The sequence below is a fragment of the Vanessa tameamea genome, chromosome 13, assembly GCF_037043105.1.
Source record: "Vanessa tameamea isolate UH-Manoa-2023 chromosome 13, ilVanTame1 primary haplotype, whole genome shotgun sequence".
Taxonomy (NCBI): Eukaryota; Metazoa; Arthropoda; class Insecta; order Lepidoptera; family Nymphalidae; genus Vanessa; species Vanessa tameamea.
This window is the reverse complement of record NC_087321.1, coordinates 9,254,192-9,282,166: the sequence shown is the minus strand read 5'-3', so window position 1 is coordinate 9,282,166 and position 27,975 is coordinate 9,254,192. Positions and strand designations below refer to the sequence as shown.

Sequence of the window (27,975 nt, the reverse complement as noted above, 5' to 3'; positions counted from 1 at the left end):
TAATTTGTAGACATTTTATTAGTAAACACAATATGTATATAAATATTAAAACACTTAAGGACTACAATAATTCCATCAATGTCATCACCATTCTCGTTACATATACAAATGTAGATTTTCATAATATATTATTAGTGAAGTTTATAGGTTTAAACAAGTTTCTATGTAATTACATTTACATGTAATGTTATAAACGAAAAGACACTGATAAAACATTTAATTATAATTAGCAAGTGAGTTAGGATTATATTATACATGAAGGTACATAGAAAAGTAATTTTCACATATTCTATAACTTAGTCTCATTCTTAAAGCTTAATTTGAAGACACGGCAAGAACAAACTTAGAACACCACTAGCATATTTTTAATAGGTAACAATTTCATTTAATATTTAGTGGTTTGGTTTTAATCATAATAGACGTTTATAATAATTTATTGTCATTAATAAATAACGAGTCCGTTATAAATTTAATAAAAAGCAACTGTTTTATTTTATTATGACATTTTTTAGTTTGTTCTAAGCCTGAACATTTACGTTCTATTAAAATGCATTCGATATTCAAAATGTATTTTAATTCATATCTTATTTTTTCTTGTAAATTATAAAAATAAACAGCATTGATTTCATTTGGAATGGTATATTTAAAAATAAAAAACGATAATCTTAAATGTGTATTAAGGATGATTTTAATCGTAAAGTTTTCGAAAGTGCTTTTAATATATTTTTTTATTTAGTACCCTTTTCTAATTTAAATTGAGCCTTCTACAACAGGAAGACTTTCACTCTTGTTAATAATTACATACTACGATGAAATGTTATGAGCAGTTTAGTTATATTAATTTTTTTGGTAAAAAAATCGTTGTAAACAGTTTAAATGCATCTTTAGAATGTTTGTCAAAATAAAGTGTTTTTGTAAATGTTTAAATTTTGTCATGTCAATTACAAGTAAGTTTTATATGTTTTTCATGGTATGTTCATTCTTCTCCATTTGTCACTTTCCCATTCTGAAATAAGAAAAATACAACGTTACCGGCTGATTGATGAAACTGACTGCTTGGCTGGATGCTAAAAATCATTGCACTGAATGTGAAAGGAAATCCTAACAAACTCAATAAATATGTCATTCGATGGCATAGAGGTATCCATAGAATAGTTTTATGCCAATGTATATATACATAGTATAGCTGTTATGCCAATGTAACGAAAGTCATATCCTAGAACACCATAATAAATTCTATCTAATCTAATAGATAAGATAATGGCTGTATGGTAATACTATAGCAGATATTTTTCAGTTTAATTGTACCACTACTTGAAAAAATAGGTTTATTCGATTAAATGTAGCGCGTTGTCACCTCATGCAGCTGCGCGAGGTGGTAGTGTCGCTTGCGCAGCGCGGCGAGGCGGGCGCGCTCCGCGTCCAACGCGCTCTCCAGCTCCAACGCGCGCACCTTGCTCTCCATCTCCAGCCGCCGCGTGGCCGTCAACGACAGCGCCGACGTGTCTAGCGCCTCTGTACGACACACAACAATCTAGCTCACTGGCACGCTACGACTAGAGGGGCGCGCACGGTCCGGCGCGGACGAGGACTCACCCTGGTCGCGCACGAGGGCGGAGGCGCCGCGCACCGAGGCGACGACGGCGCCGGCGGCGGCGGCCACGGCGCGCGAGGATGCGGTGAGGCTGGAGAGCGCGGGCGTCGCGGGCGGCGCCTTGGCGCGCGACGCGGCCACGAGCTGCGCCGTGCTGGCCGCCACCTCGTGCGCCGCCGCCGACACGCCCTCCACGCGCCCCGCAGCGCCCACCGCCTCGTCCGCCGACGTGCTGCCAATAAAAGATTCCATACATATAATACTTTGACCCCGTATATTGATAGATATAGATCACTGAGGCGCAACTCTAAATTATGAAAATATGATTTATACAAAAAAAAAACTTTACTCACACCAAGAGTTTGGCAGCGAATACGACCGCTTTCGAAGCAGAAATGAGACCTTCCGACCACTGCGGATTTCGCCTATACATTTTCTGGCGAGTCTTCGGATCGCCCAGTTCGTTCTGGAGCTTCCTGCTATCCTGGACGAGGATCTTGACCGCGGCCATCAGCGTAGTGCAAGCGTCCAGGATCTTCTCGTTTACTTCTAATTTAATGCCCGTATCGCCGGCTCGACTAGCTGCCAACATTTTCTGTAACGACATAAATGTTACAATATAGATATATAATATACGAAGGTGAAAACGACTGGGCTAGTCGCGCGACTCGCCTCGATCTGCGCGGCGGCGGCCTCGATGGCGCGGTCCATGTCGGCGAGCTCGTCGTCCACGCTGCGCGCGCGCGCGGCGTGCGCGTCGGCGCCCCGCGCGGCGAGCAGCACGCTCTGCACGGCGGCGCGCGCCTGCGCACAGCCCGCCGCCTCCACGGCGCCGCCCGACAGCGCCTCGAGGCACAGCTTCGTCGACGTCAGCATTTCGCGGCACTCCGTGTTCAGTTCTAAGTGAATAAAATATATCTACTGTAAGGAGGTCCGAGTTCGCTTCCACTGTGTCGGATGCTCGATACGGCAATAATTTGTTCTATTGACGTAGTTCGGAAAATACGCGATCTTGTTTATTTATATCTGACAATGTAAACATAAACATTCATGGATGACGGAGACGAGGAGAATTACTCATTATTACGTTACATATAATTGTCGTTTCGCATATATATCAGTTGCAACTAATGTAAGGGTATAATATCCTATGATTATAAAATGATCCTAAAATTCTGAGCTTAAAACGCGGAGTAGGGCTACTAAAAAAAATGTTATCTTCTAAAAAATTCACAATAGCATATTTGCAATCATTTTAAACAGTTTATCTTGCGCATGAAATCTCTCCCGTCAGATTTGCGGTCCCTTGGATTGGATTGGATTACAAGAAAGGAAAAAGTACGATTTTTATCGTAATCGGTCAGTCACATTCTTATTGAGAATAGAATACCAACGAAGATAAACTTACTATCTGACAGGTCGATGTCTGTGGTAATGTTGGATAGATCTGCGATGTAAGCGGAAAGCTTTGCCGCGTTGTGAGCTGCGAAAATTGCACATTTTGCTACGTCTTCTTCTTTGCCTTCAATCTAAAACATATCATGCGACATTAGCCGTTTTTGTGGTATAAAGGCAAATGGTCCACCTGGTAGTAAGTGGTCACCACTGCCAATAGATATTAGAGTTGCAAAAAATATTATCGATTCCTTTTATCGCCTTGCGCAACCAACCCTGGGAACTAAGATGTCATGGTCTGTAGTTATACTAGCTCATCACCCGTCAATTCGAAGCATAATTACAATAAGCATTGCTGTCTTGCAGTAGAATATATATCCCTCATATGAGGGAGTTTATCCAATGGTATAAGTGAATTGCAAAATTAATTTATAAGAACTAACCCTCGCGTTATCGGTGAGCTCCTCCAATGCCTTGATAGCTAATTCCGCCGCTAGGTTATTTGCATCTTGAGCATTCGAGTTTTCAAAAGCAGATAGTGCTCCGTTCATCACCTCTAATGCGGTTTCACCGGCACAGGACACTAATTTAGATGTCTCTGAAAAGAAAAAAAATCAAATGCCAGGCATATAAAAATGAAGTTTAGAGAAAAAATTGTAATCTTTCTACATCAATTGCTGTTGCTTTAACATTAGGCGACAAAAAATCGATAACTATAACTGAATTATACTATAAAGAAAAGAAAGAATTTTTTATAATAATAGCAAAGAGTAATACGCTAAGAAAAATAAGACTGTCTCACGAAAAAACGACTTACGTTTCTTGACGGCCAGCTTAGCTTCTTCCAACTGTATTTTGAGCGAGCCCATGTCTGCTTCCAGGATTGTATTTTGTTGCAACAAGTCCTGCAATTCACACTCGGCGTTCAGTCGTTCGTTTTCAGTATGCTCTAATCTAGCTTCAATCAACTATTTAATCAAGAATATACTTAACGTAGCGCCGTCGACGTCCAGTCCGAAAAGTATAATAATAGGGCACCAGAAGTATTCCACATGCAGATATTTGTAGAGATGCAGAGATAGAGCGTAGTCGGAAAATAAAACATGCCATTAGATATCATGCAACTAATTTCTAAGAAGATATATTAAAACCACAAGTAAGCTTAGATTACACGAAATATGACAAAAGGTTTATAATACATAAGACAAAGTATAACAAATTTCGAAGAAACGACGATGAAGTTATGAGATAGAACAGTATTGAGATGAACAAGTACCAACAAAATTGCAAAAGTTTTTTTTTTTATTTTCTGAATTTTACATCTTCGACGATTTTATAAATTAAGAAAATATGTATCCATTTCGTAATTATAAATGTTTATCCACCACCAAAGCATTTTGTTTGATAATAAAAACACAACAAACACCAGTCACCAGTAAGTCTAACCTGAACTTTAGATTCTGTTTCAGAAATAGTACGCGTATATTCCTCTCTTTCTTTCATTCGTAATTGTTCAAGATCTTCTATTTGTGTTTTATATTTATTTAGTTCTTCCGTTTGTGAAAGGTTAATGTTGTTAAAATTGACTTCATTGCGTTCCAAATTCTCAGTTAATATTTTTATTTCGTTGTCTTTTTCAGAATTCGTAGATTCATATTGTAATTTTATATTTTCTATCTCTTGTTTAAATGTTGCTTCCAATTCAGTATTTGTTTTTAAAGCTTGATCAATCTGATCACGTGACTTTATTTGTATATCCTTCAATTCCATCACAATAGATTCAAGATCCTGATAACACATTACACTTATATAACAATTTTAATGTACACAATAAACGTAATACGTTGTTTACTTTAGGAATGATTTATCGGTTTCTGATATATTTGATTTGACATTTGAAAGAGCAATTAGCATTGTTTGACTAATTACCTTCGACACGATATTTTTGGTTAAAGCCGGTACTTACTATTTGATATAGCAAATGAATGAACACAAACCTGTTTTTCAGAAATTAAGATATCTCGCTCAGCTACCGTTTTGTCATTTACAAGAGACAATTGTTCAAGTCGACTTTCCAAAGATTTCTTCTCGTTCATATAGTCATTTTTAATAGTATCGATTTCTATGATTTTTTCCTCAAATCTTGAAGACAGTTCTTGATATTGTAAAGTAAGTTTATCTATTATATTATCCTTTGATTGAATAGATTCTTCTAGATGTTCAACTCTTGTAAGTTGATCTTTTGATTCCTTGTCTTTTAAATCTTCAATTTCTTTTATTAGAGTATCTTTATTATTAAGAGTTTCTAATAAACATTTAATTTTGTTTTGTAGATCTGAAACCTCTATACTTCGTTCAGTTAGATCATTTGTTAATTTGGATTTCTCAAGATATTCTTCTTCAAGTTTATTATTTAATGTCACAACTTGTTTCTCCAAATCTACAATTAACTTTTCCGATGTTTCTTTATTACGCGTCATTTCGTTGATCATTGTTTTAAGACCATTGATCTCATCTGCCTGGTTTCTAATTACTTCATCATTATTACTTTTAATACTTTCAATACTATTTTGTAATAAAGTAAGTTTACTGACAGCCTCTTCAATTTCAATTTCTTTTTTCTTTAAAATACTTTCAAATTCTTGATTTTTGTCAGACAACTCTTCATCTAATTTGCTACATTGGCGCTCGAAATTACTTTGTGTTTCATTTAGTTTCATTTTAAATGTTTCTAAATCGGCTTGTAAATTGTTAGTATTATTAACTTGCTCCTATTGAAAATAAACGTTTTATCAAATATTAGGACATGCAGTGTTATCTAAAGCAATATAAATGTACTATTTTTAATTGACAGGTTACTTTATTATATACAGCATATCATATTATACATGCGTTAGCATAAATAACGGAAGGCCAGTAAATAGACTATACCCCTAGATACCACTACACTATGTAAAAATACACTCACCTTCCAAGATAGTAATCATTTGGAATACATATATAAGATACTACAGTTAATAATACTATGAAAACAATGCATGCACTTTGTGGAAATTAAATATACACTAACGAAAAGCTGCTGACCTGTTTCTCATGTTGATACTGCTGTTGAAGTTCGGCAAGCTGTTTCAACGCATCTTCCCTCTCCTCAACTGCTTTTTTATACTCATCCCCACTCTTTTGTCGGAGACATATCAACTCCTCTCTGACTTTACTGTACTCGACGTCTTTTTCACTTATTTCTTGTTTAATTTTTTCATTGTTTTCCGTAACTTCTCTCAGTTCGGTCGTCACCGCTGTAAGTTTCACTTCGAGTTCGGTGGTAGCGGTCGTATGTTCAATTTCTAAAGCTTCCATCGATGCTCTTAGAGTCTCTAGTTCGACTTCTTTCTGCCTTGCTTGTTCGAGTTCGGTTCTAAGATTTGTCAGTTCTAATTTGTAAGCTTCGATTTCTTCGCTCGATGAAGCACTCTGCTGGAGTAGTTCGACATCTCTAAAACAATGAATCACTTTAAAGGGGAACACTTATTTTAAAACCAATGTGAAGTTTTTTGAAGGATTTGTTTAACTGTTACTTAAGCGGATTGTGAAGTTATAGAGTAGCGATAGTGACGTACTTCATTCGATCATTCAGCTGTTGCTGCAACATTGTTTTCGCACTTTCATGTTGCGCAGCGGCCGCTCTTAAGCTTGACGCGTTTTTGTCGACCTCGGCTTTCTAAAACAAAATAATTTATTTTATTTATATTCTTTATTGTACACCATATTACAGAAAATAAAGACATAATATACAAACATATAGTATATAGAAACATTAAATTTACTACAAAAGATTGTCCTTTTACTGACTAGCGATTTCTATTAAACAACTTTTGGGTTAGGATATTTGAAAAATGATGTTAGTTAGGTGGTGTTACTGTGTATTTATGTATATAATATGTCCACACATACTGATTAATAGATAGTAATACTTATATAATTATATATAAAAGATATGCGGTAAAATACATTGATAAGTAATAATATATATAAATAAAAATTATGTAAATCTAAATCTGTTTAAATACTTAACACTAACTTGTCTATAGTATGAATATTTATAAATCAAAGCATTAACCTGTCTAATCAATGCGATGTGTTCTTCCCGTAGCTGAGTATAAGCACCCTTTAACTTCTGAAATTTCTCATCTAATATCTTCGCTTTTTCTTCAGTCTGTGTCAGTTTTTCTATGAAACATAAAAAAATGTGATATATTTAATAACAATAATAATAGCATTTATTTAACAATTTTACATACTACATTTGTTTCTTAAATACTAAATGTTAATATAGACCACATAACAGTTTGGGCAATATTGTCCTGCTTCCCAGCGTAGGCCTCCCCTAATGCTTGCGACAAAGTGCGGTCTTGTGTATTTCTTCTCCTGCCTGCTATTCTTTTTATGTCGTCTTCCACCCTACGACGTCCTTTTATTATTTTGCATTGTCTTTGACACCAATCAGTTATTCCCTTGATTAATTTATCTTTTTTGATATATTTAGATAATATTTATTATAGTTAAAGTAACTATTAATATATTCTATAACTGCTGAGGTAAACAATTTAGAGTGGATATTTTTATTCTCTGTGGGATATAGAAGTGGTTAATTTAACTGTAAAATATAATTTTATACACATACTTTTAATTTCCGGCGTTTCGACTGACATAATATCCATTTTCTGTTTTTCCTCTTCGAGCTCATTCTGAAACAATAAGATTGTATTTAGTTGTGTGTCGTAGTATTCGAAAACTTACGTCACGTTAAAATGGCACAGCGTTACTCTGGTCGCGCGCAGCTGCGACTCCAACCTCGTACAGTGCTCTCTCATGGATCCCAGCATCGTGTTCCTCTCTTGTATTATCTGCGACACTTCTAGCCTGAACATGAATTATTTTGATCACTAACCTTTTAACATAATGTTGTTTTTAAATTTTATTTGTCACGAGCGGTCAAGTAAAGCAATATCGTTTACGAATACAGATGAGCGGGACTTGGTGTTAAACGAAGGAATTCTGTGCACTCTATCACAAGAGCTCAAAGCACTCGAATAGCTTACGCATCAAATGCCATGAAAGCGTGACTACCAGTATTCAGGCAGGCTAGCCGGAGAGTCGTCGACACCAAAACCATCGGTTACAAAAAATACAACTTGGTATAAGCGGAACGCGATGCGCTTGGCACGCACCTCATCCTCTTGAGCTCGTTCTGCAGATGGTCGATGAGGCGGTCGCGCTCCACGATGGGGTCGGGCTCCGGCCGCTCGGGGCTCGCCCGCTGGACACACACACACACACACTGTATCTTTGATTTCTTGCACTAACCACTTCCTTTGTAAGGTTTATGATAGGGGCAGATTATTACTGTAAGTTCTGAATCTGAGTTTTTACGTTATCTTCAAAATCAAACCATAATCAAAAAACACCACTAAAGTTTTACAAAAATTTTCATAAATAAAAAAGACACTGAATTCTTGAGACACCCGACCGAGTTGGAGATATCGTATGTAGAATGGAATTTATTGGGGTTATAATCATTTATGAAAAAACTATGTAGCAAATTGAGACATACATAAACTGAATTTAACTATTGTTTTGTTTTACTAATCTAACTCCTCCTCACGGAGGTGCATTTAGAAACGTACACGCTTGTATTGATTTCTCAAGGGAAGTACGATAATATCCTGTTTAATAATACCTGGCTTATGGTATCGGATGTGTCGATAAGGGATCCCACAGTGTCCACTTCGTCCTGAGGTTGCTCTGGTATAGACACCACTGGGGTTACGTATGTACCGAAGTCACTCTGGAACGGGGTTATAATGAGTAAAAAAATTAAATGAATTGATGCTTACATTTTCCACTTACGAAGGAGTTATAGCCTTATTTGTTTCTTAACGTTTACGGGATAATTTATAAACACAAATTAATCCCGTATTAACTAAGTAGTGCTCATTCATCTCGTGTTTAGAGGTGAAGAAATGCAATGTTGAGAATTCTGCGTGTGTCAGATAAAAATCGAAATAATTAAAGCATGTTGTAATAAAATTCACCAAAGAGAGGAGGCCGTGGATCGATCAGGCGTCACGTATCACATCAAGACACAATATCAGATTAAATCTAATTGTATTTAATAGTCTATTATATCTTAATAAAGACGATGAAATCAAATGCCAAGAACCAAGCTAGTACAAATCATAGAATCTGAATCTAAACTGAAGAATTCTAGTTTAAGTGTTTTAAATTCGCCTCGTTCTCAGCGACGATGGAAAATATTAGGCATTTGCAGTAGGCATACATATAAAGCGTATACTGGTACCTGAAGCAAGAAGTTAGGCGGATTCGAAGGCAGTACCGGCAGCGTCAATAAGTTCCGATAGTACTGCAGGCTGCTTGCATGTTTGTAGAAGGAGCTCAAATTTTTGAATTGCTGTCGAAATCTGTTGAAAAAGAAGCGCCGCATTTAGTATCGCGGGTCCACAGAACGAACGTGGGCAGCGGGGCAGCAATAGAACAGCGGCAGCCACCTCTCGCGGTGGCCGGCCAGCACGTCGGGCGGCAGCGCGGCGTGCAGGCGGAACAGCAGCCGCACGTTGCAGTCGTAGATGTGCGAGGAGTCCTGCGCGCACGGGATGAGCGCGGCCAGGCGGCACTGCCCGCTCGCCGTCATGGAGTTGGCGCGCGCGTTGCCCAGGCTGTCGAACACTGCGGACACCGGCGCATCGTATAGATTATCGCGTACGTTCATTCTTTAATTGGAAAAGTACGCGCAGGCTTTGATACCTCGTTTAATGCATGAGACCGACTGTCAATAGAAACTAACGAAAAACAACACGAAAAAGGTCCATACAAATCGAGAGTCCATAGAAATCGGCCGCCCAGGGCGGGGATCGTCTTCAAGCATTTCTCGATGATTAAAATGGGCCATGCCAACAAATGACGTCTATTAACATAAACACTATCTGTATGGTTTTAGCTTTTATGACATTGCGAACTTTGAATTATCTTATTTAAAATTATTACACAATTTCACTGACTTTATCAAAATAATCGATATTACCGTTGTTGTAAATATACATTATGAGTTCTCAATTAGAATGGAACGAAGAATATGCACCTAAATCTCTTTAGTTAGTACCTACTCTTAGCTTTTCTATCGCCATCTATAAATAAACACATGAAATAATTTTTATCTAACGCAGGGCAGGTGTATAAAGTCTAATAAATAATTAAATCAGACTCGAATTAGCAAAAGTTGAAACATCGAAACTTTATCGAATCAAATTAAAATCTGTGCAAACGTTCAAATGAATTGGATATTGTAGTTGAACGACTAAAACCAACTCGTGTTCACACGATTGTATATTAAATAATAAACTGTAGAATTTATAATCGATTTTACATCCACGAATAAAATTATAATTAGTCCCACAAACCTGCAGCTTGGAGACTGAGTATGTCTTCCATATAATCGAACAACTCGACGCATAGTTGGAAACTGAAAATAAAAGTTTATTTAGTTGATGATAAGTGATTACACTCCAATACAGCCAACGCACTATATTCAAAATGTAGGTATAAAAATTATCCTCATACATACACCTTGTAAACAAACCTATATCTAATATCTATATCTATAAATCTACTGGTACCCGGGTAAATATGTTTTTTGTAACTCACTAATTATTGACGTCGTTTTCAGCGATCGCATCCAATTCATCGGCCGTCAAGAGCATGTTACCAGGAAAACGTGGATTACGCGCGTGGAATTTCAACTTGGTAACCAATAAGTTACTATACAAGTGTATTAATCTTCCATAGCCTTCACGAAGATGAACCTACGAAAAACAAAAGATAATTAGTATTTTTGTGTATTATTTTATATTTTACATTATAAAATCTACAACACCCACGATAGAATATTAGAAAATATATAAAGAAAAACAATGATCGTACCCACAATTTGCCAAGATTCTCGATCATCCCGATATGACGCTGGGAGTCATCGAGACATGCCGGGTGACCCTCGCGGAGCAGTTTGTGTGTCACGTGGCAGAATTTCCACGACACGATCCTGTTATCCTGCAGGGGTAGCCTGATCGCCACCATCTAGCAAATCATAAACTTTAATAAACATTTTAATACCACACCGTTATGAAACTCTGTAAGACGTGGCCAATTTCTATCACCTATAAACTTTCATATACATAAGTCATACATATGTCATATTCTGACAATAATTACAAGTAAGATTATTTCATGTTTATAATAAATCATCAAGACATAAATATCGAACCTAATCATTGTAAAAAAAATACTGGAGAACAGTTTGACAACTCAGGTAATGGAATGTCCGTCATGAATAAAAGTTATGGTATTCATTCATTGACATTGTTAACCCTATATACCTTTTCCTATTAATCTTATAGAAAATATTATCAATCAACATCTTTCAAACTCCTGTCTTCCCTGTCATATATATTTATGGTACCTTCAAGAGATCAGTTAAGATACATTTTTAGGCAAAATGAAGACTTCATAATTTTTTTGAGACCTAATTATCTTTAAAGGCAAAAAAAATCATACCCAGTAGGTGACCGCACTCTGCTCTTGAAAAGTACCGATGATCGTGCTTCGTACATGTTTCTCTTTAACTGGGGTCTCGTTGGAGTTTATGGCCTTCTGGATGGCTAATGTCTGGAATCATAATAATTTTATATACTATAAAATAATAGTGTGAAATTAAGAATATATTTAACAGTAATAAAATGCCTTCTACAGAAACCCAATATTGTGGTAACAATATGAAAATATATGCATACAATAAAACCAAAGATATTTTTTTGTAAACTCGATTTAAGGGGCGTAAAATTATTATGTATTTCACAAGTACACGGATTTTAAACATAAGGATTTTTCAGGCGATTTTTATAATTGTGATGAAAAGTAGCAAGCAAGTTAAAGTTCAATAACCAATTTTTAACAAGTATCGCTGCAATTAATAGTAAAATAATAATTCCGATTTTATGATTATCACAAAAGGCATTGTAAGAATATAAATGCAGTCTTAAAATGTACACGTATGCGATGAATCTTGGAATCCAAAATAAAACACGCACGTGTTTACTTCGCGTTGATCGTGAATCTTATTTCTACCAACAGCACGGGAACAAAATTCTAAATAAAATCAATGTCAACACCCTCTGGCTCTGGCTCTGGCCGACAAAAAGGTATAATGAATATTATACACGAAACGCAGTGTTGGTATTCTTATATATAATGTATAACATTAATTAAAAATTTAAGAAACGTTAATTTTTATACGGTATTTTTTTATTTTTTTGCATAGACAGGCGGAAGAAAGAATGGCCCACTTGATAGTAAGTGGCCACCATTGCCAATAGATTGGTATAGATAAAAAATATTAACTATTCCTTACATCGCCGATGCGCCACCTACCCTGGTAATTGTACACTGACTCATTTACCATTCAAATCATTATAGTAGAATAAATCTACCCAGAATGGCTTGCACAAAGCCCTACCACCATGTAAAATCTCTATGTGATTGTCTATAGTTGCCTATAGTTTTGCCTGAGACCACGAACTGGCGTTTATTTATTTAGTAATACATTTGAGAATAGAAATATTTATGATTATATCGGTATGATTAATTTAATAGAATTAAACCAATAAATTTTAACATTACCGGGAGTGTATTTGTACACTCGACTTGCTCGTTGCATACCTACTTCGTCACCTTAATCACTTTTTTCATTTTTGCATTGATCTTATCGTAAGTATTATTGATACTATTATTTACGATTATTAATACATTAGAGTTCATGTATTTGTAAAAGATGATCAAACTTCAATCATGATTAAACTTCAAATATTATCAAGTAAATATTGAATATGTACCATACCTATACTCGAAAGAAATAATTCCTTGAAAAAAAAATTTCATGAACTGACTCATGTCAGTGTTATCTACAACATAATTTTAAAAGATTAGCAATCATCTGTTTACCATTCTTATCATATAATCTGGGCATCCACCTATTCGAAATTACAACATATTGTAATTTTGAATAGGTGGATGCCCAGATTGGAGGAAAATGGTTGGAAGGTAATATATTTAAGTATATTATGATATATATAAATATATTACCTTCCAACCAAAGGTTAATTTATCATATTATATATTATTCATTTCTATACAAGTATCCGTTACAAATTCTACACTAATTAATCATTCCGTATGACGTCAACATTCACGTGTTTACGTGTAAGGAATACCTGCACCGTGCACGTTTACTAAGTGTGACCCCCTAGACCTAATTAAATGCCGTGCTACACGCAAAGTATAACAATAAAATTACAAATAGCAGGAACATTTATTTGCCATAGTAAAATAAAATAAAAAAGTAAATTAAAGTCACGATGCACGTCTTCAGTTTAAATGACTACTACGAATAGATGTATAAGGCCCACATGGGTATTACCGGCGTTAAATTGGATTATACACGCCTCTTACATTTACGTGATGATTTGTATATAACAAAGTGCATCTTGTTATCGAAATACCAGTACGGTTTGCCTGATTCATTGTTGATTATGACACAATTTCGTATTCTTGTAAGGTCGTAACGTTAATTTATTGCTGTATCAATAAGGAACTTAAAGCAAAATATTTGACTTAATATGTTTCCAAACAAAAAATATAGTTTCTCGAAAAAACGCGTTCAATCTTTCAAACTTTATATTGTTAAGTATCTAATTTAAATGTACTCGCTCTACCTCATTGGTCTCGTCTAGTTGAAGCCGAGACAAAATAAACAAGCAACTTTGACCTTGAATTGACGTGCTATCATGGATCGTATTTTCTTTAGCCATGAAAAGATGGCGTTCGGAATGAACATGTAGAGTAAAATTTAAGTAAGTATATGTAAGTATGTAGTTAGGTGGAATAATAATATTAAACATAAAGGTATACCAAACAGGATTTTGCTGTTATTGATTTATATATCTATACTAATATTATAAATGTGAAAATAACTGTTTGTTACTCTTTCACGGCAGAAGCTGCGGGATACCACTATATTATAAGACTATAATATAGCTGAGTTATTAGCAATCGTATGCAATTTGTAAATTTGATTTTTGTTTTTATTTACTCTTTCTGCCTTTGGAGTATAGTATTAGCATAGTAAACCTTTTTAATAAACTTATTTTTAGTAGCGCTAAAATATTTTTCAAATCGCACTGGTACGTCTTGTTATTAGCGAGTTCAAAGTAAAAATATCTTCAGTTTTAATAATAAGAAATACTTTATATGTATATGAAAATAAAAGCTCTAACGTGAGATGTCATTTTACTTAGATTCAAAATATTTATATACAAAGCTTAAACAGTGCATCGAACAAAAAAAAGAAACGAAGAAAAAAATCACCAAGAGATTCAACAGCGTTTATTTGCACAGATTCAATTGATGAGTCAAACTTTTGATGTCAATTTTGTTCATTTACTTACCAAGAAACAATGCAAAATAAATTCTGTTAATGCAAAATGAATCACTAACAATAAGATGTTTATTTTTGTGAAAAGTTAACGTTAAGATTGTGTTAAGAGTTAATTTTTGACACCATGAGGATGGCAGAGGAGGCGTTCATGAGTTATTTGAATATGAATTTTAATTCAATAAGCATATCGTCCAATAGTCAAAACGTCTGGAAATTTAATCGAAGATATCGGTTTCTGAATTTCGACATCAGCAAAGAGTAAAAAGAAAATACTTACGTTTACGTTTTGCTTTTGTATTATAAAATTGCCAACGAGTCATAATTCAAAAACATCTCAATAAAAAGCCTTTCGTCAATTATGAATTCACATATCGCATCCGAATTATATACATAATACATAAGCAATCTTTATCCACATGTACTGCTATAAGTTTAGCAACGACTATAAAGGCTTGCTGTTGTTAATCGTGACTCAAAAATGATCAGCTCCTTGTGAACAGTAACGACAGATACGATGATTAATACAGATAATTGGATAAGATAATTAAATTATATAAATGTTTCGACATTTCTAAATTTTGCTACTATCTATATAATTAAACTTACCAGCTGGTGAAAGCGTTTTTCTGTAGGATTGGCCATAGCAAGGTGTTAGTGCAACACGAACTCAGCATGCATTAGTAAGTGCTGTACTAGGCTGAAATGAGATTTGGCGAGGAGAGTTAGTCCAGTTAGTGTTAGGGCCATTACGCACAAAACGATTCCACCCAGAGACCTTCCCATTTATGTTATACTAGAAACATGTCTTATTACCGATGGAATTTAATAACAACTAATTATTTAGTATCAATATTAATTACATTTATATGTGTACACAGGTAATTTCATTTTTTTTTGTAATATTGGTGGTGGAAATGCAAATGTGCCACCTGATGGTAAGTGGTTACCACTGGCCATATTAGCGCCAAATTAATCCTGTACACTGGCTAAATCACCCTACAAACCGGAACACAACAGTAGGTACTAAGTATTGCTGAGTGGCCCTACCATCAAGTAAAATAAACTAACATCAATAATAATTACTTTTCAATCTTTATTTTTTTTTAAGGTTTGTGTCTACTCAGACATCTATGGTGTCTCTGGACTTCTTTTGTAAGGCATAATGGCGTTATGTAAATAATGTAAAAAGTCTGATAGTTGCAGGTTTAATGAGAAAAATTAAATTAGTAAAATTAGGAATATCATGCATTTTTTTTAAATATTTCAACACATTTCATCATGGATATGTTCATGTCATACGATCTATGTAATCTATATTCTATATGTAAAGCAGTGGAACCACGTCGGTCCCGTTATAGGTCAATGCGATTAATGTAATAACTGCATTTATGTAACGACAGCGCTAGAGAAACTGTTTCACCTGATCTATTACAATCTTACTTTAAAAAGACGGCTGTATTACCTGTAACAAATAAAAAAATATTATATTATGTTAGAAAAAAAGATACTAAAAAAAGTACGTCCTATTTTGTTTCTTCAGAATTTCAAGGACAAATTTTTAGAATTAAAATGTTATGTGTTCACAATATCATTATTATTAAATATTAATTGTAGTATTTGGGGAGGAATACTGGACCTTTTTCAGAAAGACTGTTCGGCGATGTCATTTCCGCGAATTTTTCTAATCCCAAATAATACTTTTTATCGCTTGCAATTAAAACACGGCGATGACTGCTTAATAGGCAAAAAAATGATAAAATATAACATATGTTACATCCTGTCTTATTGCCTCCACTGGTGGGGAAGGGCTTTTTTTCTACCAGGGAATCGTAATTACGATTCATATGCTGCTAGCATTCTTGCTACAATTCCAGACAAGTGACATTTAACAGCTTAGTTCCCAAGGTCGTTGGCGTATTGGCGATGTAAGGAATGGTTAATATTTCTTACGGCGCCATTGTCTATGGGCGGTGGTGACTGCTTACCATCAGGTGGCCCATTTCCATGCCCGCCTACCTATACCATAAAAAAGACAGGCATTATTCATTTGCTATTTTTTTTAATTTATATCTACTTATTTAAATCATATTTTGTATGTATTTAACAATAAATATATTACCATGTTATGAATTAAACTGTTATCTTCTGCATAGAAAATGTAATCAATGTAAACAAAGCTTATGAATGAATGCTAAATAAATTGAATTCATAGTACTGGGTATCATGAGCGGACGTACGGATTCATGAATATCTAAGTATATATGTTTCGAGGTTGATATTTACATAACAAAATTATACAACTAAAAGTTATTACACAACTAAACTACTGTTAACATTTACACTAGTAAAAACTATTTTTTTTAATATTTTTCAAAACGTTTTATGGCCATGGTATCAATCTATATGCCTCGGCCTATAGACTTTTTTAACTTTGGTTATATACCAAGTTAGTTTTAAAAAAAAAAGTGTGTTATTATTATAGTACAATTTAAAATTGACAATGTGCCTAAACTAGGTTCTCGTGTCGGCGGCCGACAGTTACAATTAAATCCGGAAACATCACTTTACGATCTCATCCGTAGGCCGCAGCCCGTCACTCGTTTTGTTTATACACATGTTTAGTGTTGTAACAATTGCGTGGACTTTTTATCTCACAAACATTTTATCTATATAGGTATTATATAGAGCTTCCTGGATCGAATATATTATGTTAGTTGTTCTTTTTTTAATTTTGCTATGGCCTACATGCATACTACTCTATTATTTAATTCTTATAGCCGTGTTTTTGTCACAAAACAAAAGACAACCTTAGATTTTCATTCTCCATGCGATTAGGTAATAGCTTTGCTTTAAACAGTACTTTGATTATGATATTATATGATAACAGCTTCGTCGACATTCAAAATGCAAATCAGAGTTTAGTCAAGCTCTCGATAACCAATAATATTGCATCAATTCGTTGTCAAATGTTTATAATTCTCTTCTCTTTACTTCTCTTGTGGTTGAAATAGGCCATATGCACTCTGTTAACTTTTAGGCATATCCTGTGCTATGATGTTTTTTTTGTGTATGTTGTTATAATTAAGTTCATTAATAAATAAAATAGTTAATTAGTGATGTGACGACAAGAGTGACTTCTGACGTGTACAGGACACTTGTGTAATCGGTACTGATAATACTACTACTTCTAGGTAATACTACTAGGGTGTAATGTGTGAAAATGCAAAAATAATATTTAAACGGACAAAGCAACAACTAGAAGGTGTCACTTCCGGTGCATTATTAATACGGCGACAATGGTGCACATTTCACAAACAACCTTTTGTTTATTTTTAATTGTCTTTCAAACAAACGACTTCCACAGATATAAGATTGCTTATTATTGTAGATGCTAGCAATGATAGACACATAAACCGTTGTATTCAACATATTGTTATTACCATGATTTGTTTAATGGAATGTACTCACGTTGTTAAGTTACATGCGTTTGCTACGCGTGTAACGTAATTTAACTGCCGTTAGAACTTTACTGTTTCGTTCTGAGCATTACATAGAAATTGCTTTCCATCAGTGGCCATTATTAATAATACTAAAGCTTGTAACGTTCTTTAGATGGAAAGTCTCTAACACCTACTGGATTAACACCCACACCATGACAGATACCTCATTAAGAATATACACAAATAAAATTTTGCCGTTTGACAAGAGGTTGTGGAGAAATTTCTGTATGTGTAATGTAACATCGTAAATTTAGTCAACCTGTAATAAATATCCTTGAAATATATGTGATCCCGTTTTACATTAAAAAATATAAATAAATAATATAATAAAAAATCGCCGATTAAGCGTAATTTGCGGAAATTTTTAAATTGAAGAAATCTGAAAGCTAAGACAAATCAATTGCTTCTAGAACTATATGATGAGGCTGCTTTAAGTGAGATAAGTTGTCGTGAGTGGATTCAGGAGTTTAAAAAGAGTGAGTTTGTCATGGAAGACGATGACTGTAGTGGAGGGCCGAAATTATACGAAGACACGGAATTGAAAGTATTATTGGAGGAAGATTCACATATGGTCTATCCGATCAGCGCATTACATCACAGGAGATGAAAAATTAGGTCGATTCAATCATACGAAGATACGAAAAATTGGATTGGATTGAATTCGTTACTTACGATTCTAAGATAAATAATTCTTCTGACGTGTTATTCGAATGCTACCAGAACGATAGGAAAAAGTTGTGTGACGTTCTTTTACAATAAATTCCTATTTCTTAATATAAAACGACGAAAATTTATTTGTAACCCACGTAAATATTCGCAAGAACATTTTACTAATGCGGTATTAACGCGAATGAACAGTGGCGATACATTTTATAAGTTACATACGCTAATTATGTAACTACTATAGGACTGAGCGTTATGTATATTCGACTTCATTCAAGTCGACGTACTTAAAGAAGAAGACTTAACTATTTTCGAACCCTTTTAATGAGGGGTATCAGAGAAACGTTTTAATACCAGCTTTGTATAAGCTATGATTATTTATTGAATTTAATTAAAATCCATTAAAAACTTCTAAGGTTACGCGTCTTCAAATAATTAACATTGACAAGTTATAACTTCAATAAATAGCGTCCGATACCGACTAATCTAAATAAAGTACAGATTCAATGTTGCATAAAAAAATCGTGAAGTGTAAGTATGTCTTACAAATTCACTTATCAAATGTAAGGTACGACCTCCATCTAATGTCATAAGTCATGGCTTTTTATCGGTGATGACACTATTTCTGAAAAGTAAAAAAATACAATGACTTGCATACCTCAAGTAAGTTATTTAGAAATAGATTAGATATATTTCATAATAGTGTCGTTTATTTTAGTTAAATTGGAAATAACAAGGAAGTACTTAAAGTAAAGTTAACAGTAAAGTACTATTGACGATTCCCAACAATAGTTGAATCCCAATAATATTAATATGTATATACATTCGAAAATTTCATAAAGTTGACTCTAAATAAGAGTTTTTTTATTACTAAATATATTATTATTTATATTATATAAAATAAAAGTAGGTAGCCTACGCGCTTTTTAAAAATCAATAATTTTAGATTTTTTTTTTTTGTTGAACTTTGCTTTACTGCCATGAAAATATTATTTGCTGATCTAAATACAGTGATATTTTTTGTTTGGGCAACCCATAAATGACGTACACATATATAGCGAGCAGATGTTTGCATGCTTCACCTTCAATATTAAATGGGGTTGCGTTCGTACTTTTGACGTCCTCGGTGTCAGGGTGAACACTACGAAAGAATGAATATAAACAATTCTCAGATTTATGCTAGTATCGCGGCTACATTGTTTGCCACTAACATTTCTTGATTAATTTATCTTTATAACACAACACTATACCACTTAACTACTAACATTCACTTAAATATTACTTCCAAGTTCCAATAACATCTTCGTCGAACTTCAAAACGCAACTAATTGGAAAATTCATAATGAATATCACAGTTTGTTCAAGCTGTCAACGAATTAAATCCATCAATTCGAATCAAATGTTGTTTATCTAGCTTTTATCTTTTGTGGTTTGAATAAACTATATAAAATTACAATAGCACAGACTAACAATTAATTGTTAATTAATTTTATATGTACAGCACTAAATGAACGATGATCAATAAAAAGTATAAAATAATAAAGGAAGACAATTTAGATTTTATCAATACGAAGGGGAAAACGAAGTCGTAAAGAAATAGGCGTATTGTATTTACACAATGCAGTCTAGTCTTCCGTTGTTGGTAAGGAGGCAATGAGCGAACTTACGAACGCTCAATGACATTGGTAATGAGATCTTATAACTTTCAGTACCTATTCATCAAATAGCTTATTTATTTAGGTAATTATTAAATATCACGCCACGTATAATGACAGTCTCATTATATATTTACATTACATTAACAGCCTGTAAATATATCACTGCTGGGCCTCCTCTCCCTTTGAGGGGAAGTTTGGAGCATATTCCACCACGCTGCTCCAATGCGAGTTGGTGGCATACACACGTTGCTGAATTTCGTGAAATTACGAGTACGAGATGAATTATAAACACAAATTAAGCACATGAAAATTTAGTGGTGCTTGACTGGGTTTGAACCCGAAATCACCGGTTAAGATGCACGCATTCTAACCACTGGGCCATCTCGGCTAATTATATATTTATGACTTCGTTATATTTGAAAATATCATAGCGATGTTATGTTAGCGCATGCTATTAGAAAATAACTTACTTTAAACTTAATTAATTGTGAGTACATAACAACTATTAAAGTAACAAATATGATATAACAAATTATTAAAGTAACAAAAATTACAGCATAAGACATTTAAAGATTAAAAATAAACATAAAATATGTTTGATTGCAAAAAAATACTATCATTTTACGCACTGATTGTTCTTGTGTTATATTATATTATCGGTTACATTCTATTCGACCGACAACCTGTTACAATGAAGAAAAAAAAATCAGCAACGTTAAATTATGCGTAGCGACGTAACGGCACATGATGCCAGTGTTGCATAACTCTCGATAGATAATACCGGCGGTAGGTTGTACCGATATTAGGCCTACGTGCAAAACCGTCTACGTTCCAGGTCTGTACCTAATCATCAGTTATTTATTCTACTACTGTATTTTCTACCGGAAACGTCAGTCAACCAATGTAATGAAAAAAAAAATGCACAGGGAACTCAAAACCTTAGTTACACATGCCTCGTTTTGGAAATGATCACTACACAATAAGACGTACAATCCTGCTCACTCCAATCATGTGTCGGATATATTATATATTTAAAAAAATCTTTTTGTATATACTCATAAACAATTTTTGAAAAACACATAAATTATTCTTCGTCTTGTTTCCCGTTTCTGTCATAAATTGTAAATATCTGTAACTTTTTTTTTTTTTAGTTTACTTATTTGGAGGATTATCGATAGTGATAGCATTATTTGCGGTACAACACTACGTGATTCGCTTGGCAAGGCTCTATGATAAAAGTGTTTTTATTAACGTACTGTTTATTTTTTTATAAATATGAATAAAAACATTTAGCAATGTATATAAAAAAAAGCTACTTTAGAAATACGATTCAATTATTTCTCATTAATTTCTAAGATTTAAGTTATTACAGATACTAAAAACTGAAAACGAGAAAAATGCTTTGTTTTTTCTCATACATTCTACATTTAAATGATTTACCTATTAATTTAAGTTGTACGAAATTTTCAACTACCCACGATGATGATGAATAAAATATCTAAAAGTTTATAGAATATTTCGTAATACCTACAACGAATAATACAATATTTTGAAGAAATACGATCGTATTGTACGTAACGTACAATATACATTATAATAATATCGTAGTAAATACAACAAAAATGTTTTCTTTCTAAATGGAAGCGCAAAATTAGAATAAATTACGTCTGAAAAAAAGGTAAACTAAATTTTATTTATAGCTAATTTCCAATTTTATCAGAGTACATGTATTGTATGTGGATTGGACACGAGATGAGTGCGGATGAGGACGTCCAGCGGTGATTGCCCTTCGCATCATTTCCTATGCCCATCGTCCGGGAGATCTCAGATCGGTAGGTACAAATCAAACTTGATGCGAATAGTAAACAACGAAGATATTTATTTAATGGAAACATATAGTTATTTACAATATCAGAATAAAAGAAAAAAAGATAATGAACAAAAATTTATAATAAAAAATATTATATACATCGAAGGAATTATACACATTGCTATTTTAAAAAGATTATAAAAGTAAATGACAATTCTATTAGGATTAGTCAATAGTAATTTCGCTTAAAATATACATATATATATATACGGCAACAGAGATAATTCACGACCTAAATAACGATCTTACGAGTATCTAAGGGATGTTCACTAATTAGGACATTTAGTACATAGGATCAAACAATGTTTGTGTGTCATTTTTAAGTCAGAGCTCAAGCTATACCTTCAAAGAGCAGGCGACAGAGAATTAACGAATTTCCCCAAAAAATTCGCGTTTACTATAAATTATATTTTATATTTATAATGAATGATTTATGAAACACTACTCGTTCGATATAACGGAAACCATTAAAGGTAAACTACTCATTTAGAGTATTTGCGTATAATATAATGAGGTTGATACAGTGACACAAATTATCCACTCGACTTGAGTCTAGAATGACCAGTGAAATTGCAAGTCAAGGACCGTTACATCTTATCTCGGTATGGGCGAAACATTAGATGAATGAATGAGTGAATGGAGTAGTTTATATTACTAGCAGTGGCAACTTAGCCAATGCCAATTTGCTAGACTACCTTCATAACATACATTTATATACTAATCTCTTCCTAAAAGAGAGTCTTTTCGATATTTACCTTCTTATATTTATTATGTTCATTTGACATCGTTTAAATTGAATTGAATAAGCAAATACATTGTAAACGAAAATGCGATGGAAAGTAGTAGTTAGACGAGAAAACTTCGGCCAGTCGTTAAACGAGAACAGTAACGCATACACAGCACTTTCTTTTTTACCGTGGGAATAGCTTGCAATACGCCAAGGTCGGAAACCTTACGGAATTATGCTAAACCACTTAAAGAATTGGGTTAAATCTGCGCTTAAAGACGGTGGTTAGTATAAAATTTCAAAACAATATGCATTTCCTTGTTTTAGTTAATACTACGTTATTTTATACGCTGAATATTAGTTAAGGTTTAAAATATCACCAGGACAAGTAGGAATTTTTTAAATGTGTGTTTTTATTTTGTATGAAAATACTATATTGTGACCAAGGAATAAATCCATTTACGGTACATTGTTTACTGTTAGAGTCGAATAACCGACTTTACGTCGGATTATTATAATACTCACGTTTACAAGTGAAGAAATAGTCTCACGACCTCAACCTGCATGAAACGTCAAAATAACTGCTCTCATTATAAGGACACTTATTTAACTATGAAATGTATTGTTTATGTTTTCTTTCATTGACTGTAAAATTACCTACGCAAATTATCGCCAAACACGTACAATTGTCGACAAGTACTTGCAATTTCCTTCATGTATAAATATGCATATGTATCAAATACTGTAACCAATTACGAAAATATACGTTTTCTAAGTATAAACAGGTGAATTTTTGAAGAATATTCGAAATCAAGTTGCTCTTTCAATATACAATGAAATGAGAAAATATCCGAATATACAAAGATATCCCCAGATATCCTCTCCTGTGTCCGTGAACCTCAGAATTTGATGTTCAGGCTGCCTCTGTTGTTAACGAGTTTTTTTAAAAAGGTCCTTAGTTTGCAGCTCCGTCACAAGATTACTCAACTCCCTTCGATCCTATTAATAACTAAAATATAATAACGATTATTATATAAAGTTACTATAATCAAAACTGCCATTAATTACAAGGTCCAGTAAATATCCGTCTTGATAAATTATGCACATGCTTGGAACAATCGAGTTGTATCTGAATACGTCTCGAGTCTAAATAAGATGCGTATTGTGACTCATGCGCAGGTGAAGTAAGTACATAAATATTATATAAAGACCGAACGCTGAGAAACATAATTGATAATGGTTTTTTTTTTTATTTTGAATTTTACATTAAAAACCTGTAAACTTCCTACTGCTGGACTAAGGCCTCCTCTCCCTTTTGCGGAGAAGGTTTGGAACATATTCCACCACGCTGCTCCAATGCGGGTTGGTGGATACACATGTGGCAGAATTTCGTTGAAATTAGACACATGCAGGTTTTCCCACGATGTTTTCCTTCACCGCCGAGCACGAGATGAATTATAAACACAAATAAGGCACATGAAAATTCATGCTGCTTGCCTGTGTTTGAACCCGTAATCATCGGTTAAGATGCACGCGTGCCATCTCGGCACACTTTGCCATCTCGGCTCTTGATAATGTTATTGACATAAAATAAACTACTGTCCCGATTTATTAATCTCATAATCAATTCAAAGGGAAGAAAATATTTAACATGTTCAGGATAACATAAAAAAATATACGTAAGTTTTTACTGATAAAATGCAGAGACTTGTTACGAATACTATAACTCGACTCAAGCTTTATATTTATACGTAAAACTCCACTACATGCCAGTTGTTTTTTATTTATTTAATATCATTTAATTAACTGACATATCTTTCAATGGTAATACTAGTAGCTATTTATAAAATAAAAACAATGTTCAACTCACGAAGTTAATGTGTACTTCGTTTTGCCATAAAAAATTTGCAGAACTACTCTTTTATCCGGCTCTCTCGTCCTGATATAAATGTTCCCACGTAATGATTACACTCGGTAGTATAAAATGGATTTATTCATGAATAAAACGCAAGTAACAAATTAGTATGTACTTTAAAATAATTAAACTTATCTATCTTTTTATAAGACTAGTATTATTGTTTATTATAACATTTTATCTATTGAAATATACTTTATATGATTATAGGTATTCAAGTGCCTACGTTTAGCTCTTTAGGTAAGTATTTATCGTGATAAACTTAAAAGAGCGATGTACCCGAGGTAAAACAGTAAACGTGCAAAATTACTTAATTATAACTATATATTTAGGATAATATGTTATCAAAGTGTAAAAAAAAAGACTTGGTAACGTATGTCGGTTTGGACCCATGAAAGTAAGATCTTCTGGGTTGGATAATTATAAATGAATTAAGTTACTATTATTGTATAAATATTAAAAACTTTATTTGTTTGTTTTTCAAAAAGGTAATATTATATACTAATACAGATTTAGTATTTATAAGTGACTTTGTTTGTTTTTCGATTCATCAAATAATAATTATTGACGCATGAATAATTTGAGATAAATACGTGAATGGAAATATACTCAGTAATGTATTAACCATAGGCATGAATGATGAACTTACACGTATCCTAGACTAAGTTATGTCAAACGATACCTACTTGGTACCGGGTGAGAATAAAAAAAATGTTTCAAAATGATATACCATAACATCGCAAACGTACAACGAGAACAGTATTCTTTATGAGTAGGTATGGAAATAGTTGTTGAATTCAACGAAGGTAAAATAATTTAAGAATCTGGCATTCATAAATTCATTGAGCATGAAAACATAACGGGGGCAGATATAATAAACGTAGTGTTGTGGGCGGAAGATAACAATCACGTCGTCTGACCAGTACCGGCTTTCCAACACAAAACGATATTTTAGAGCATACAAACGAAATGCAAATTACTAGAACAAGATTTGCATCGAATGTTGTTATATTTGCCAAATAAGAGGAAATCTGCAACATTACGATATTTAGAGACGGCAAATATACACTAAACTATACGCTATCTTTTCGTACATGTGTAGATGACGTATTTAAAAATAAAACTAGTAATCAAATGAAACTCATTTATTGGTAGTGAACTTTAAATGACCACCGATTCAAAAAAGAAAATACCGCGAAATACTGACGATGGAAACTCTAGTTATACATATTGTATAAAAACTACGTATATACAATAGTTTTAACATATACGGTAAGAAGTAAGCATTATTGATTGCTATTATAGAAATAAGTAGGACTCTTAAAAGCCGTCATACAATGAATCCAGAGAAGACCGGAGATGAGCACTCGTAATATTCTCGCGGTTCATTTACACTATGCATGGGTTAAGCTATATTTAAAACACTCACCTTAATTTTAAATCAAACAATGAGCTTATAAAGACAACTTCAATATATGCATGTATTGTTAACATAGATGAATCACAACTGAGGTGAAACGGACAAAGCCCGATAGATAAGTTATCATGTGCTTCGTTTTAGCTATTATCTATTAAAAGATAAAAACATATATATAATCATATATCGAAATCGTAATCATTATACAGGCGACATGTTCTACCTTTTACATTTAGTCCCATAAGTATAATTAATTAACAAAATTAGGTAGACTTTATGTCAGAATAAGAAATTGCTCTTAAATTTATTATATATACTAAAAATAATTTTGAAATGAATTATAACAAAAAGTACCATTTTTATCAACTCAAAACTTCAATTAATTGCTTAGCATACAAAGTAATAATCGAAAGTGATAATAATTGTAAGACTATGTACAAAGTGTAGCCTGCAGATTATTTGTTTACATAAGCAGCTGGTAAACTACATTGTTTGTATACACAAGTGAGAATTAGATTGACGTAATGCAGTGTTGTAACAAAAGTAACTATGTCATGATATTGTTGCCACACTTATATACTTTAAAGAACAAATAATTACCACAAACAATCATACATACATTATAAATGATTTTTATAGGTTCTGTGAACGAAAAGGGAATTCTTATAATTTAATAGTAATAAAATAGTAATATAAAAATAAGTATAAATTGGATACACATTTTGTAAAATTTTCACACAGCTACAGCGAAACCAAAACGAAGGTTATTAATTCAGCCTGTATGTTAAAACAATTAACAAGAATATGCTTTGAATTATGGTTTCCTTTAATAAATATGTTAGAACAACAATCATATGGAAAATAAAAAGTGAAACTTTATTCATTTAATATGTTATATTATAAGTACATATGTGTTACAATTATTTTAAAATTAATTTTATGTTACCTTGATCAGCAATATTCTTTCAATGAATAGAGGATTTTTTGTCATATAAGTTCATTGTGGTATTAGGCAGCTGAGTCAACTTGACTTATTAGTGATCCTATTTACCAATAATACTTCCTTAAGAATTTTTGCATATTACTAATATGAAATATCCAACTATATTTCAATGTAGTATATATGCATGAAAATAGTGAAATTCACATTAAATATAATATAATAAATGTGTAAGTTACAAATCACTTAATAAAGTCGGTAAACTTTATCTTTGTATACAATTAATGCTATATTATTAAATATTTTAAATAGACGTGTTGATGTTAAAGTAATGATCAACATTTCGTTCTAAAATGTATACTTTGTAATAATTTTACCAAACATATTTTTAGTACTTTAGTAAGTTCTCTTACCTGAAACTTTTCGAACTGCTCACGCTCAGCATCCAAGCTGTTCTTCTTCAATTGTAGTACTCGTGGTAGTGATAATGACGCCATATGAACTGCACATGCAAAATACACCTACGAAATAGTTATAATCAAGGACCACAGATTTAGATTGGATGTTATATTGTTTAAGTTACTGATAATTTTTAAATATTGAACACTGCGTACATAGAATCACTAAAAATTTACTATATAACTAATTATTTATTTACTATTATTTAAAAAAAAACACGTATATTTGACAATTTTGAGGACAAGATAACTCCAGACGTCAATCCACAAAGAGTTAC

The 27,975-nt window shown here is 33.2% G+C and overlaps 1 protein-coding gene across 6 annotated transcripts; it reads right to left on the bottom strand.

The window, feature by feature from the left end:
* Window positions 1-27,973, bottom strand: LOC113403443 (huntington interacting protein related 1). 6 transcript variants are annotated; one of them, XM_026643984.2, is made up of 25 exons: window positions 27,653-27,973; window positions 15,156-15,246; window positions 11,615-11,725; window positions 10,985-11,137; window positions 10,709-10,866; window positions 10,465-10,526; window positions 9,556-9,733; window positions 9,348-9,468; window positions 8,727-8,834; window positions 8,218-8,306; window positions 7,813-7,909; window positions 7,671-7,734; window positions 7,107-7,216; window positions 6,607-6,707; window positions 6,074-6,482; window positions 4,987-5,760; window positions 4,436-4,777; window positions 3,807-3,957; window positions 3,433-3,587; window positions 3,003-3,123; window positions 2,267-2,493; window positions 1,948-2,189; window positions 1,597-1,826; window positions 1,358-1,515; window positions 1-1,006 (listed from the first exon to the last, which is right to left on the bottom strand). In XM_026643984.2, exons 2-25 carry the CDS (start codon window positions 15,189-15,191, stop codon window positions 977-979), a joined length of 4,227 nt encoding a protein of 1,408 aa, XP_026499769.2. In that variant the 5' UTR covers window positions 15,192-15,246; window positions 27,653-27,973; the 3' UTR covers window positions 1-976. The 6 variants fall into 6 exon arrangements, with proteins under 6 accessions (XP_026499769.2, XP_026499770.2, XP_026499768.2 ...); XM_026643985.2 differs by lacking the exon at window positions 27,653-27,973 and adding an exon at window positions 26,312-26,405; XM_026643983.2 differs by lacking the exon at window positions 15,156-15,246.
* Between the last annotated feature and the right edge of the window lie 2 nt (window positions 27,974-27,975).